The sequence below is a fragment of the Canis aureus genome, chromosome 23, assembly GCF_053574225.1.
Source record: "Canis aureus isolate CA01 chromosome 23, VMU_Caureus_v.1.0, whole genome shotgun sequence".
Classification (NCBI taxonomy): domain Eukaryota; kingdom Metazoa; phylum Chordata; class Mammalia; order Carnivora; family Canidae; genus Canis; species Canis aureus.
In genome coordinates, this window is record NC_135633.1 from 2113349 (window position 1) to 2126305 (window position 12957).

The 12957-nt window shown below is 36.9% G+C and overlaps 1 protein-coding gene across 9 annotated transcripts in view; it reads right to left on the minus strand.

The window, feature by feature from the left end:
* METTL15 (methyltransferase 15, mitochondrial 12S rRNA N4-cytidine) overlaps positions 1-12957 on the minus strand; it is a 326516-nt gene that overhangs the window by 191356 nt on the left and 122203 nt on the right. Inside the window, exon 3 of one of the 9 annotated variants that reach the window (XM_077866150.1) lies at positions 2609-2701. The exons of the other annotated variants lie outside the window; for them this stretch is intronic. Coding sequence (XP_077722276.1) covers positions 2609-2701 — 93 coding nt within the window. The remainder of the gene's footprint in view (positions 1-2608; positions 2702-12957) is intronic. 9 annotated transcript variants of the gene reach the window in all.

A 12957-nucleotide genomic window follows, 5' to 3' on the forward strand; every position in this document is an offset into this window, starting at 1 on the left:
GAAAAGAGAACTGGATGAAAGTGGTCAAAATGTACAAACCTCCAGATAAATAAGTTAAATAAGTACTAGGGATGTAATATACAACATGACAACTAAAGTTAACACAGCTGTATCTATATGTAAGTCAAATCATTAGACTGGACTCCTTAAATTTATATAGTACTGTATGTTAATTACTATTTCAATAAAACTAGAAAAAATAAATAAGCCAATTTAAATGCAATAAATAAAACAGAGATCATAGAAAAAAGACATGTCAAACATCTTCAAGCCAATCTCACTTTAGATTGTTCCCTATTTTCCCCATAATTTAGGATAGGGGTGCTGTGCAGCTGCACACTTGAAGCATGAAACTATGCTTAAAATAAATGCCTTCTTGCGGAAAAAAAATGTTTTAGCTTTCAGCAGGGATTTTGAAGTGAATGGAGCATTCAAAATCAATAGACAGGCAAGAAGTTGGGATCACCTTGCAGCTATACTAATTCTCCTTCCTACACAAAGTGAGATGCAGCCTGCAGGGTTCTACAGAAGCCTTAGGGCAACTGGTATGCATTTTGGATGGGGAATGAGAAGAATGAGAAGAATTGGCAACTGTCTCAAGACCTCTTTCCCTCCATCTACAGGTGGGTAGGGTGATTTCAACAGTGTTGGGGAATTCATATATCTGATGTTATGTTTAAGGACAGCTTCATTGTTCATTGGTAATTTTTCCCCAAATTCTGATGAAGAAACTGAATTTCAGATTCACTCACCAAAAATTCATTGACTATCTGCTATATATCAGGCATTATGTTAATTGAAGGCATTTAAAGATGAATAAAGTGGCTCTCTGAGCTTGGAACTGAGAGAAAGAAATATATAAATGGATAGTTTGTGAAACCACCTGATGGACGCTAATAGTAGGAAGAGAAATTGTTACATTTGTATTTGGAAAATATAAAGTGAATGTTAATACTAACACTGGGAACACAAATAATAAAATGTTGAGATTGGAAAGCAACTCACAAATCACTTATTTCAAGTACTTAACTGATATTTGAATCTTTTCCCTCTCCACCATCACTGCTGGGTGGGGTGGGGTAGGGGTGAGAGTCACTGTTTTAACCACCTCCCATTCTCCCTATTGGTGAGGGAGGGATTCCCATTCTAGGATTAGGAAATGACTGAAACACAGCACCTGACCCTGGACAGATGAGATGTGCAGTTTATTAATCACACATACTTGTAGCCCAGGGGAGGAGGGCAGCACATACCACGCATGGCTACATGTTGGTTGCACTCAGGAACAGACTGGGCAAGTGGAGGCTATACTAAGCAGGTTTTATAGTATCAACAGAGTTAGGGGCCTTGGGTTCCTATGAGAGAATGTGACTGGCTTGTTTGAGTACTTGTATGGGCAGGGAACTGAAACCTGCTACTCAGTAATAAGCAGACATTTTTACTTATCCCTCTAATAACAAGGATCATTTGGCTGAGGAATCTTATCTGTGGGAGCACGAAGTGGAAGAGAGTTTGTGACTGGGCCACTGGAGGGTCTCCCAATTCTCCCCAGATGTGAAGAACACATAATACTGGGCTTTAATTTTAAGACCTTACATGCCAATCATCTAGCTCATGTTTGAACATTCCCTATAATCAGAATTCACTACTGTTTTTTAGCTAATTATTTTTTTAGATAACTGTTCTCTCACTTTATTTCTATATTTTTTCCCCTTGATATTAGTCTACGTAAAACAACTGTAAACCTACAATCATGAAAGCCTTTCACATATCAACTCTTAGTCATCTTAAGGGGTATTTGTTGGCTGCCTCTTAGTTGCCAATCTCTGTTCTGACAAGATCTCAAAATTTCAGCCATGCATTTTGGGAGAGACTGATTATATCTATGATGGTTTATATGTCAGCTTGGTTAGCCTAAATTACCCAGTTATTTAATAAAATACTAATCTAGGTGTTGCTGTGCAGGTATTTTGGAGATGTGGTTAATAATCGGCTCACTTTAAGTAAGGACAATTACCTTTAGTGATGGTGTGTGCCTCATCCAATAGGTGAAAGGCCTTCCAAGAGCAAAACCTGAGGTTTCTCAGTGGAAGAAGAAATTCAGCCTCGAGACTCCAATATTAGCTCCTGGCAGAGAATTTCTAGCCTGATGGCCTGCCCTATCTACTCCAGACTTACCAGTCCCATAATTGTGCAAGCCAATTCCTCAAAGTAAATCCCTTTATAGATTTATACATTATACCATCAGGATTCTCAGGAGAAAAATAACCAGCAGAAGATTTACACACACATACATGTATTATATATTGACATATATTACATATATATTTTTATATATAAATTGTGTGTGTATGCATGTATATCTCCTACTGGTTCTGTTTCTCCTGAGAATATTGACAGACATAAAATCTCAGCTCGAGATGTAGATGTGGATTAGCCATGCTAATTTGAACACATCATCCCCATGGCCCCTATAGTTTGTCCAGAGATTGGCATGTACCACAGTTCTAGTCAATGAGACATGAGAGATATTTCCTAGGAGTTTGGGAAAAGAAAATCACTCTATCAACGAACTACAGAGGAGGAAACAGGTTTTTCACACTCTCACTTGACATGAAAGAAGGAGGACATTGTCCTGATTTGTTGCAGCAGATATCTTGACCCAAAGAAGGGAGGCAGTGGCAGTCAGTTTTGGCCCAAACTGTAGAAAGCAAAATAGAAAGATTAACTAGGCCACTAGATTGAGTCTCACCTAAAATCCAACTTGTCTCAGAACTTTTGAGTTATATGAGCCCATAAATTATGTTCGTTATTAAAACCAGTCAGAATTGCTTTTTCTCTTATAATGGCAAATATCATAAGTATTAGAGCTATCATGCTTAGTCTTTCTGAACCATACAACTCTTGTGTCTTCTGATATTCTCCATAAAACGAACAAACAAAACCTTTTCATCATGCTAGTTGCTCTTTTCTGAATATGTTCTGGTTTGCCGAGGTCCCTAGATGTAAATTCCATATGGATCAGCACAGAAAAAATCAACTCTGGTCTTTTCTTGTTATTATATTAATACAGCTCAAGATCCAAATAGTTTTAGAATTTATTTCACATCATTGCCTTATGCTAATACCTTTCAGTCTTTTTAAGTTCTTTTTAAAAATTTTTTTATTTAAATTCAATTTAGTTAACATATATAGCGTATTAGTAGTTTCAGGGGTAGAATTCAGTGATTCATCAGTTGCGAATTACATCCAGTGCTCATCACATCACGTGTCCTCCTTAATGCCTGTCACCCACCCATCCCCCCGTCCCCTCCCCTCCAACAACCCTCAGTTTGTTTCTCAGTTAAGAGTCTCTTTGTCCATCCTGTTTTATTTTTCCTTCCTTTCCCCTATGCTCATCTGTTTTGTTTCTTAAATTCCATATATAAGTGAGATCATATGGTACTTGTCTTTCTCTGACTACCTTATTTTGCTTAGCATAATACCCTCTAGTTCCATCAATGTTGTTTCAAATGATAAGATTTCATCTTTTTGATGGCTGAGTAGTATTTCTGTGTGTGTGTGTGTGTGTGTGTGCGCGCGTGCACACGCACGCACACGCGTATGCATACCACTTCTTCTTTATCCATTCATCTGTTGATAGACACCTGGGCTCTTTCCATAGCTTGGCCATTGTGGACATTGCTGCTATCAACATCGGGGTGCAGGTCCCCCTTTGAATCACTGTTTGTATCCTTTGGATAAACACTTAAGAATGCAAATGCCGGATCATAAAATAGTTCTATTTTTAAGTTTTTGAGGAATCTCCATACTGTCTTTCAGAGTGGCTACACAGAAGTTTACATTCTCACCAACAGTGTAAGAGGGTTCTTCATTTTCTGCATCCTTGCCAACATCTCTTGTTTCCTGAGTTGTTTATTTGAGCCATTCTGACCTGTGTGAGGTGGTATCTCATTGGGTTTTGATCTGTATTCCCTGATGCCCTGTGATGCTGAGCATTTTTTTCATGTGCCTGTTGGCCATTTGTGTCTTCTTTAGAGAAACGTCTGTTTATACCTTCTACCCATTTCTTGACTGGATTTTTTTTTTTGTTTTTTTGAGTGTTGTTTGATAACTCCTTTATAGAACTTAGATGCTGGCCCTTTATCTGATAAGTCATTTACAAATATCTTCTCCCATTCTGTAGGTTGCCTTTTAGTTTTATTGACTGTTTCCTTTGCCATGCAGAAGAAATTTTTTATCCTGCTGAAGCCCCAATAGTTCATTTTTGCTTTTGTTTTGTTGCCTTTGGAGACATGTCTAGCAAGAAGTTGCTGCCCTTTCAGTCTTTTTCATGTACAAAGCTGCTAAGCTTCTTCCATTAGTATATTTGTGCAGCTTTTGTTTTTGTCAATTGTTGCAGATCTAAGTATAATTTCTGCCCTACACATTTTCTACAACCCTTAGGATCCAGTTATTACCTTTAACCACAGAAATCTTCTTTATACTATAGCAAAACCTCAAAGAAATCAGTATTTCTCAGTCTTAAATCCTTATGTTTTACAGCTATTATCCTGCTTGAAGCTAATATACTTGTAAAATAAAAAAAAATAGTAAGATCTTATATGGAATGTTTGCATTCCTGGGCATCCTCAAATATAACTATTTAACACACAATACTCATACAGTTTTATGCCTATTAGTAAATAACCATGTTACAGAGCATCTTCCTCTTACAGGCATAACAAGAAACATGCAGTGTTGTGTGGTGTGGTGGTTGACGTTAGAATCAGAGGTAGAATAAGGGGCTAGGTTCTGATAACAGAAATACAAATCTGGGCAGAGACCAACAAAGAATCTGTGCCATAGGGATCTGGTAAGAGCGAATACGTGATCATCTGGGAGAGGGTAGCATGTGGTAGTAGGGGGTCTGTAAGAAAGCAATGTATCGTGAACGAGTTAACATCAAGTAAATACGGCAGCAGACAGGAGGGCTCTAACTGTTGGCTAGACTTTTCCTAAAAAAGAACGTCGTTAGCTGTGAAGGAATTGAAATCCTAGGCATGAATATGGTTAGAAATTCAGGCATAAGAGAGTAAGTTTAGAGATGTACTTAGAACCAGCCCAGTCACTAAAACCCAGGCATCAACTCAGGATTAGTAATAAAGGCAATTTGAGGTTCAGTCACTTATGCTACAGACCAGGCCATCTTCAATCCATTACCAGAGCACTGTGGTAAATTAGAAGGGCACACTGAGCTATCAGATGGATATGCAGAAAACACTAATCATGTGACATATGAACTAGGATGACAAGCGGAACAATGTAAAGCAGAAGCTTTCCCCTTTTAAAGCAGCTTTTTTTTTTTTTTTTTTTTTAAGATTTATTTGTTAGAGAGAGAGAGAGAGAGAGAACATAATCAAGTGGGGTTGGGGAGGGAGAGACAATCTCAAGCAGACTCCACACTGAGTGCAGAGCCTGAGTCAGGGCTTGATCTCGCGACCCTGAGATCCCGACCTGAGCCAAAACCAAGAGTCGGACGCTTAACTGACTAGGCCACCCAAGTGCCCCAGACATAACATTTCTTAAGAAGCTGCCAGGAACAGTACCCAGACACTTAAAGTTTGTTTCAGTGAACTTAAAGTGAACTGAATCCAGGGTTCACTTCATCATAAACCTTAATCATTTCTGTGTGTGCACTTGGGGACATATGTGGGTGATAATATCCCATAAAAGGATAAGAGGAGCAAAGCAGAAATAGCTTTTTTTTTTTTTTTTTTTTTTTTTTTTTTTAGGAGGTTGGTCTGCTTACTGTGGTTAAGTCCTTCTTACATTACCATCAACATTATGTTATGTAAATGCCAATGCACCACCTATATTCTAGTCGCTAAATTTTATTGATCTGTAGGCACAAAGCAGGGGCCATGGCTGCCATTATCACCTGATTAGGCCTCCCAAGTAAGGCATTCAGAGGGAACCAGAACAATGGGTGAAACATGTAGCAGTTTGAGCAACGGTAAGAGCACACATTGTAGGGTACTTTGTGTGCCAGGCCCTCTGCTTTTTACTTGTCAAATCATTTCATGCTCCTGATAACCCTAAGAAGTAGGTGACATTCTGGGCCACGATCTGCAGGTGAAGAAATAAGGGCAGAGGGTAAAGTTACTCACCCAAGTCATATGACTAGTAAGTCATAGAATTAGAATACAAACACAGGCTAGTCTGGCTGCAGAGTCTCTGCTCTTAACCACTCCGCTGGAATACCTCTCAACTCTCTCTTGTTTCGCACCACTTCAGATCTCTTACTCCTCACCATTATGATCTTGTCATGATCCATAAATCTGTGTAGTTTGTCTGATTTTTTATTAAAATACTTTGTTTTTAGTGTTTTCCGTCTCTTCATAGCTATAGATCTGCAGATTCAGCACTCAACAAATATTTGCTGAATAAGGATTATCTACTAGGTGCTGGACACAGGAATATAAAAATGAACAAGAGCACACAGTCTAGAAAGGTATATGCACAAACTGAGGTGAATCACTGAGGAGATAGATAGTTTATTTCTTCTTAAAACAACAGTGGTAGAGCGGAATGGGACACTATCATGACTTATGTTTAAATCTTGGCTTTGCTACTTACCAATCCTATGGTATTAGACAAATTATTTAAGTTCTCTCAGTTTGAGTTCTCTGTGTCTCACAGGGTTTAAGTTTTCCCCCTCTAATGCAGATGAGTATGGTAGTAATACCTCAAAAAGTTCTGAACTCAGACTGAATCAGACCACTGGCTTTCTAATTCTTTAATTATTTTTGAACTTGACTACGATAAATATTGTTCATCTTAATTAACTCTGGCAAGTCATCTGCACTTGGAATACAAATTATTAGTCTGCTTTATTATAAAAGCTACAATGCACTAATATTATACCGAGGCTGGTGATGTAAGAGTATTTGATTTGATTGTGTATTTAAGGTTGAACATACAACATCATCATTCTTCTAACCGCATATCATCTAATAATTCTGGAGCCAGATTCCTCACTTGTGCTATGGAAACAACAGAGCAGTTCCAATGTCACAGAGCTTTTAGTGAAGAGTATATTAATTAATATACATGAGAACACCTACTAAGATGCCCAAGCATAGAAAAGCCCTTCATAAATGCTACCTGTCTGCCTACCCCTGCTCCAAGTTGTTTTCTTCCCTTAGATACTCCTCTTCCTTACTTGGTCACTGTGCTGACAATCGAGAGCTACGAACAATGACAAGGATTTCCTTTAAGCCCACCAAATGCAGAGCATACTGGCTGTGATCTTTTGACCAAAACCTTTTTCTCCAACCTCTTTGATGTGCCTCTATTGGGATATATTTTTCTTTCCACTTTACCATGTCCATTATACTTTGAGAACTGTTAACTTTTTTTTAAAGGTTTTTATTTAAATTCCAGTTAGTCAACATACAGTGTATCATTAGTTTCAGTATAACCTTAGTCCATACATCACCCACGCTCACCACAAGTGCACTCCTTAATCCCAATCAAATATTTTACCCATCCTCCCATCCACCTCCCCGCTGGTAACCATCAGCTTTTTCTCTATAGTCAAGAGTGTTTCCTGGTTTGTCTGCCTGTCTGTCTCCCCCTTTGCTCCTTTTTTTGGTTTCTTAAATTCTACATATTAGTGAAATCATTTGGTTCTTGTCTATCTCCCAACTGACCTATTTCACCCAGCATAGCACTCTCTAACTCCATCCATGTCATTGCAAATGGCAAGATTTCATTCTTTTTTAATGGCTCAATAATATTCTAGTGTGTGTGTGCGTCTATCAATCACACTCTATCCATTCATCAGTCAATGGACACTTGGGCTGTCTCCATAACTTGGCTATTGCAGACAATGCTGCTATAAACATCAAGGTGCATGTACCCTTCCGAAATAGTAATTTTGTATTCTTTGGGTAAATATCTAGTAGTACAATTGCTGGATGGTAGGGTAGTTCTATTTTTAACTTTTCAAGGAACCGCATGAGTGGCCGCACCAGTTTGCATTCCCACCAACTGCACAAGATGGCTCCTCCTTCTCCACATCCTTGCCAACACCTGCTTTTCTCTTGAGTTGCTGATTCCAGCCATTCTGACAGGTGTGAAGTGATATCTCACCATAGTTCTGATTTGCATTTCCCTAACAAGAAGTGATGTTGAGGACAGTTGTTCACTTTTTGATATGTTTATGTTTACCATACCACATAGAGCTCTTTGCAGACATATTTATTTATAATCTAGAGTAATTTGATTTTCATATTAATTATGATCACTTTTATATATTATTAAAATGTGCCCTTGCTCAGAGAGTATTTCCATATACTGTATATATTTGATTTGATTGTGTATTTGATGCCCTTGCTAAAGATGACTTTGCTCAAAGAATATTTCCATATAATGTAGAGATGAAACAAAAAGACATTACTTTTGCTTTGTATAATTTGCTCCAAATCTTTGATAGCATTATTTTTACTGACATTTAAGAAAATACTTGTTAAAAACTGATATACCTATTTACTCACAACTCACAAAGTACATTTTCTTTTTTAAGACAGGTAGAAGGGGAGTGGGGAGGAGGAGGACAGAAGGAGAGTGAATCTTAAGTAGGCTTCACACCCAGCACAGAGCCCCACATCGGGCTTAATCTCACATCCCCGAGATTATGACCTGAACCAAAATCAAAAGTCAGACATTTAACCAAATAAGCCACCCAGGTGCCCCCATAATGTACAGTTTAGAACAATGCACATTAGAAATGATAAATGTAATTGCATTTGTATCTCTCAGTAACTCTTTCAACATTTATTCACTGGAATAATCACCCCCTGTTCTGGAATAACAGTGTAGCAGGCCTCATAAGTTTTCTACTAATTAATATGTTATAGTCCTATGGTTACTGTGAATTATATACACAGCCACTCAGAAATAAGACTGGCCAGTGCTAAGCTACACTGCAAAAACAAACAACAAATGAATATTTACTGAGCAATTACCAAGTGTCAGGCATTGCTCTATATCACTTGTGATATAAGTAAATAAAACATAAAATCCCAATGACTGCAGAGCTTACATTGCAGAGGATAATCGATATTTGAAAACATTTATTTCTGTTCATAGCAGTTTAGCTTGATGAGAACAACTCCTCCCTTGGAAAAAAACTAAGAAAGCTAGATAATTAAAATTATCTATTTGAAGGGATCAGAGCTACAAAAGCAGCTAAGACCTGAGGAGATAAATGGGTAGTGCAAACAAGCCTAACATTGGAACAGTTCTTCCCCTCAAGGCCTTTGTCTATTTGCACGTGGAAACTAAGAGGCTATGAAACTGAGCAGAACTTTTGGCAACCTCATAGATGAAAGGCACAAAGATGGAGTCTATGGTCCATCAAGTGGATATTACCAGGTAATAATTACAGAATTTCAGTTGAGACTCAAAAGGGCTAAAACTAGGTGGAAGGTAGACCAAAATAAGTCACACAAAGACTGAAATATAGTTTCTAATCAGTTCAGTCCATACTATAATACTGTAATATCCCACTGTGATACAGTGGGATGCCTAGGCGGCTCAGCAGGTGGCGTCGGCCTTTGGCTCAGGGTGTGATCCCAGAATCCCAGGATCGAGTCCCACAGGAAGCCTGCTTCTCCCTCTGCCTGTGTCTCTGTGCCTCTCATGAATAAATAAATACAATCTTTAAAACAAAATAAGGTGATACAATGTTAGATGAACTGCCCACCAAAAGCAACAGTAAATAATATCTGGAGGAAGATACCTTTCAAACTCTCAAAATAGCTCCATGATTTTTCAAAAAAAAAATGTGTGAAATCACATAAAAATTACTAGACAGACCAAGAGATAAGCCCAATTACCAACCTTAATGAATAGATCAGAGAAATAGACAAACAGCATACAGAATAAAGTTATTAGTGTGGACCTTAGGATAGCTAATATGCTTAAGAAAAGAAAGGTTAGTTAAGTAATTTGAACCCAAAAAATGCCTCTATAGAAAATAGTAAAACGAAAATCAGACCAAATGGAAAACAGATCTATACAAAAATTGAAATTAAGAATTCAATAGGTAGATTTAAGACTAGCTTTGAAAATAGCCCTAGAAAGGATTAGTGGCATAGAAGATTGTTTAGTGTAAAGTATTAAGATTAAAAAAGACAGAGAAAATAATCTGGAAAATATAGAACAGAGCACAAGACATATAACATGGCAAGGAGATCTAACATATAAATAACTAGAATTTCAAAAGAGAGAAGAGAGAAAATGAGGTAAAAAACTATGTTTATAATGACATAATGACCAAGAGCTTTCCAAAATGATTCAAGATTTCAAGCCACATACTCAAAAAGCATGATAAACTCCAAAGAGAATATACACATAAACAAACAAAAGAAAGAAAACAAAACAAAAAATCATAGCAGAATTTGTGAAGACAGAGGGAAATTAAAACATTACGAACAAAGAAAAAAAGATATACTGCACTCATAGGAACAAGTCAGAACTGAAATAATGAAAGCCAAAAGACTGGCAAATTTCTTTCAGGAGTGAAAGGGAGGGGCACCTGCGTGGCTCAGTAAGTTAAATGTCTGCCTTTGGCTCAGGTCATGATCCCAGAGTTCCGGGATCAAACTCCACATTGGGCTCCCTGCTCAGCAGACAGCCTGGTTCTCCCTCTGTCTCTGCTTCTTCCCCCAGTTGTGCTCTCTTGTGCTCTTTTGTATAGCAATTATTCTCTCTCTCAAAATAAATAAATAAAATCTTTAAAAAAAAAAAGTGAGGGGGAACTAAAAATATTTCAGTTAAAGAAAATTGAGATAATTCACCACCAGCAGACTTATATAAAAGACATATTAAAAATGGTTTTCTTCAGGCAGCAGGAAAGTAATCTCAAATTGAAAGAAATAAAATGCATGATGGAATGAAGAACACTGGAATGTGTACACATACCAGTAAATCTAGATGAATATTGCTTGTGTAAGAAATAATTTCTGGCGGCTTCTATATATAGGTAAAGTTAAATATACAGTAGTAACACATGAGGCAAGAGTGTGATAAGTGTTGTTAACAAGTTTTAAAGTCCTTGCAATTCCAATGTCCAAAAAGAAAGAAATGTCCAGAAAAGTGCAATTCCAATTTATATTAGATTGTCATAGAAAATTATGTATATTGTGATCTCCAGGGTAAACTTAAAAAGAATAATAATTTATAATGTATGAGCAACCAGAAAAAGAAGATAGAATAATAAAAAAGAAAACAATAAAGGAGGGAAAGAAAGGAACAAAGAATAGGTTAGACAAGTAGAAAACAAACAAGAAAATGGTAAGTAGACATAATATTTTTAGACTAATATTTAAATTCAAAGACAAAGATTTTCAAAATCCATATGCTGCTTATAAATAACAACCTAAGTGTTAGGACCTAGAGAAGTAAAAAATAAGGGGAAAAATATCATGTAATTGCTATACCAAAGAAAGGTAGACAGAAACAGTAGTAGAAATAAAAAGAGGTATTTTATCATAATAAAAGGGCCAAATCCATTAATATGACATGTCAATTACAAATCTGTAAGTACCTAATAATAAAACTTTAAAACATGTAAGTAGAATTTGATAGAACTAAAAGCAGACAGATACATAATCATAATCATAATCGTAGATTTGTAATATCATTCTTAGTGGGGCATCTGTGTGGCTCAGTTGGTTAAGTGTCCAACTCTTGGTTTTGGCTCAGGTCATGATCCCAGGGTTGTGAGATCAAGCCTTGCGTTGGGCTCTGTGCTGGACGTGGAGCCTGCTTAAGATTCACTCTCCTTCTGTCCTCCTCCCTCCCACTCCCTGCAGCACCCAAAAGATTTTAAGTGTACAATAAACATTTTTTTGACAATGAAGGTAGTGATAATATTGAGAGCATTAATATTTTTCAAAAGGTGAAAAAAGAGGAGAATACTTAGTATGACTAACTGTTCTTTTCATTACACTTAAATGCGATCAAAGTACTAAAAAAAGAGATGCAAGATACAAAGTTTGCTTATACAGGCTGTGGAGAGGACAAACAGTTACGCAGTGTGTATCCCTCTAGTACTTAACTAAGTCCAATTGTTATGTGGGTATACGTTGTAGGGACTTATTTTTCACACGTCTAAGAGTTATAAGAAGTTTTCTAAACTACCTTGTAACCACAATCAACCATTTAAGAGTGTATTTTTCAAGTTTTCTGTTCACAATACCTTGCCACCTACAATATCAAAGGAAAAAATCTAGCATGTTCTATTAAGAGAGAAAATAAAATTCACAATTCCTACCAACTAAAATCAGGGGATTAGTTAAAGTTAAATTTAATTCATTCATAAAAAAGAAAACTTTGAAAAGTGCTTTACTTTGAAAGATGGTATTAGAGTCACAATACTATTTAAACAAAATTCCTTTTGGAGCACTTCCCCCCCCCCCTCCCCAATTTTAAAGTCCTATGGGCATTTTAAAAAAATCCCAGAACTATATAAAAAGATTTATGTGAAGTCTGCTTTACTCTCCGTAATAATTAGATAGTAATTACAAAATAGTCTTTAAACTGCTTTATGATTTCTGGTGGTCCCTGACTTTAGGATGCTAGATAACCTCTCTCCATACTACCCTCATACTCAATTCAATTTTCTAGAAAGTTTAATGTGAAAATTGGAATAAAAAAGTATCCACTTCTTTGAGGTATCACTTTCTAAAATCTACATCCTCTGAAGTAGTTTAGTATTCAGGAATTCTATCACGACTTAAACGTTAATAGCTTTGAATGCTTGGCATTGTTGATGCAGGATGCTTGGATGACTGCCTGAATTGGGTCTGAAGGGGCCAGATGATTTAATCGAGAGGCCTCTAATTAAGGGTGAATATCACAATCATCTGGAGAATGTTTACAAATTATGGGTGTTTTACTACTGAC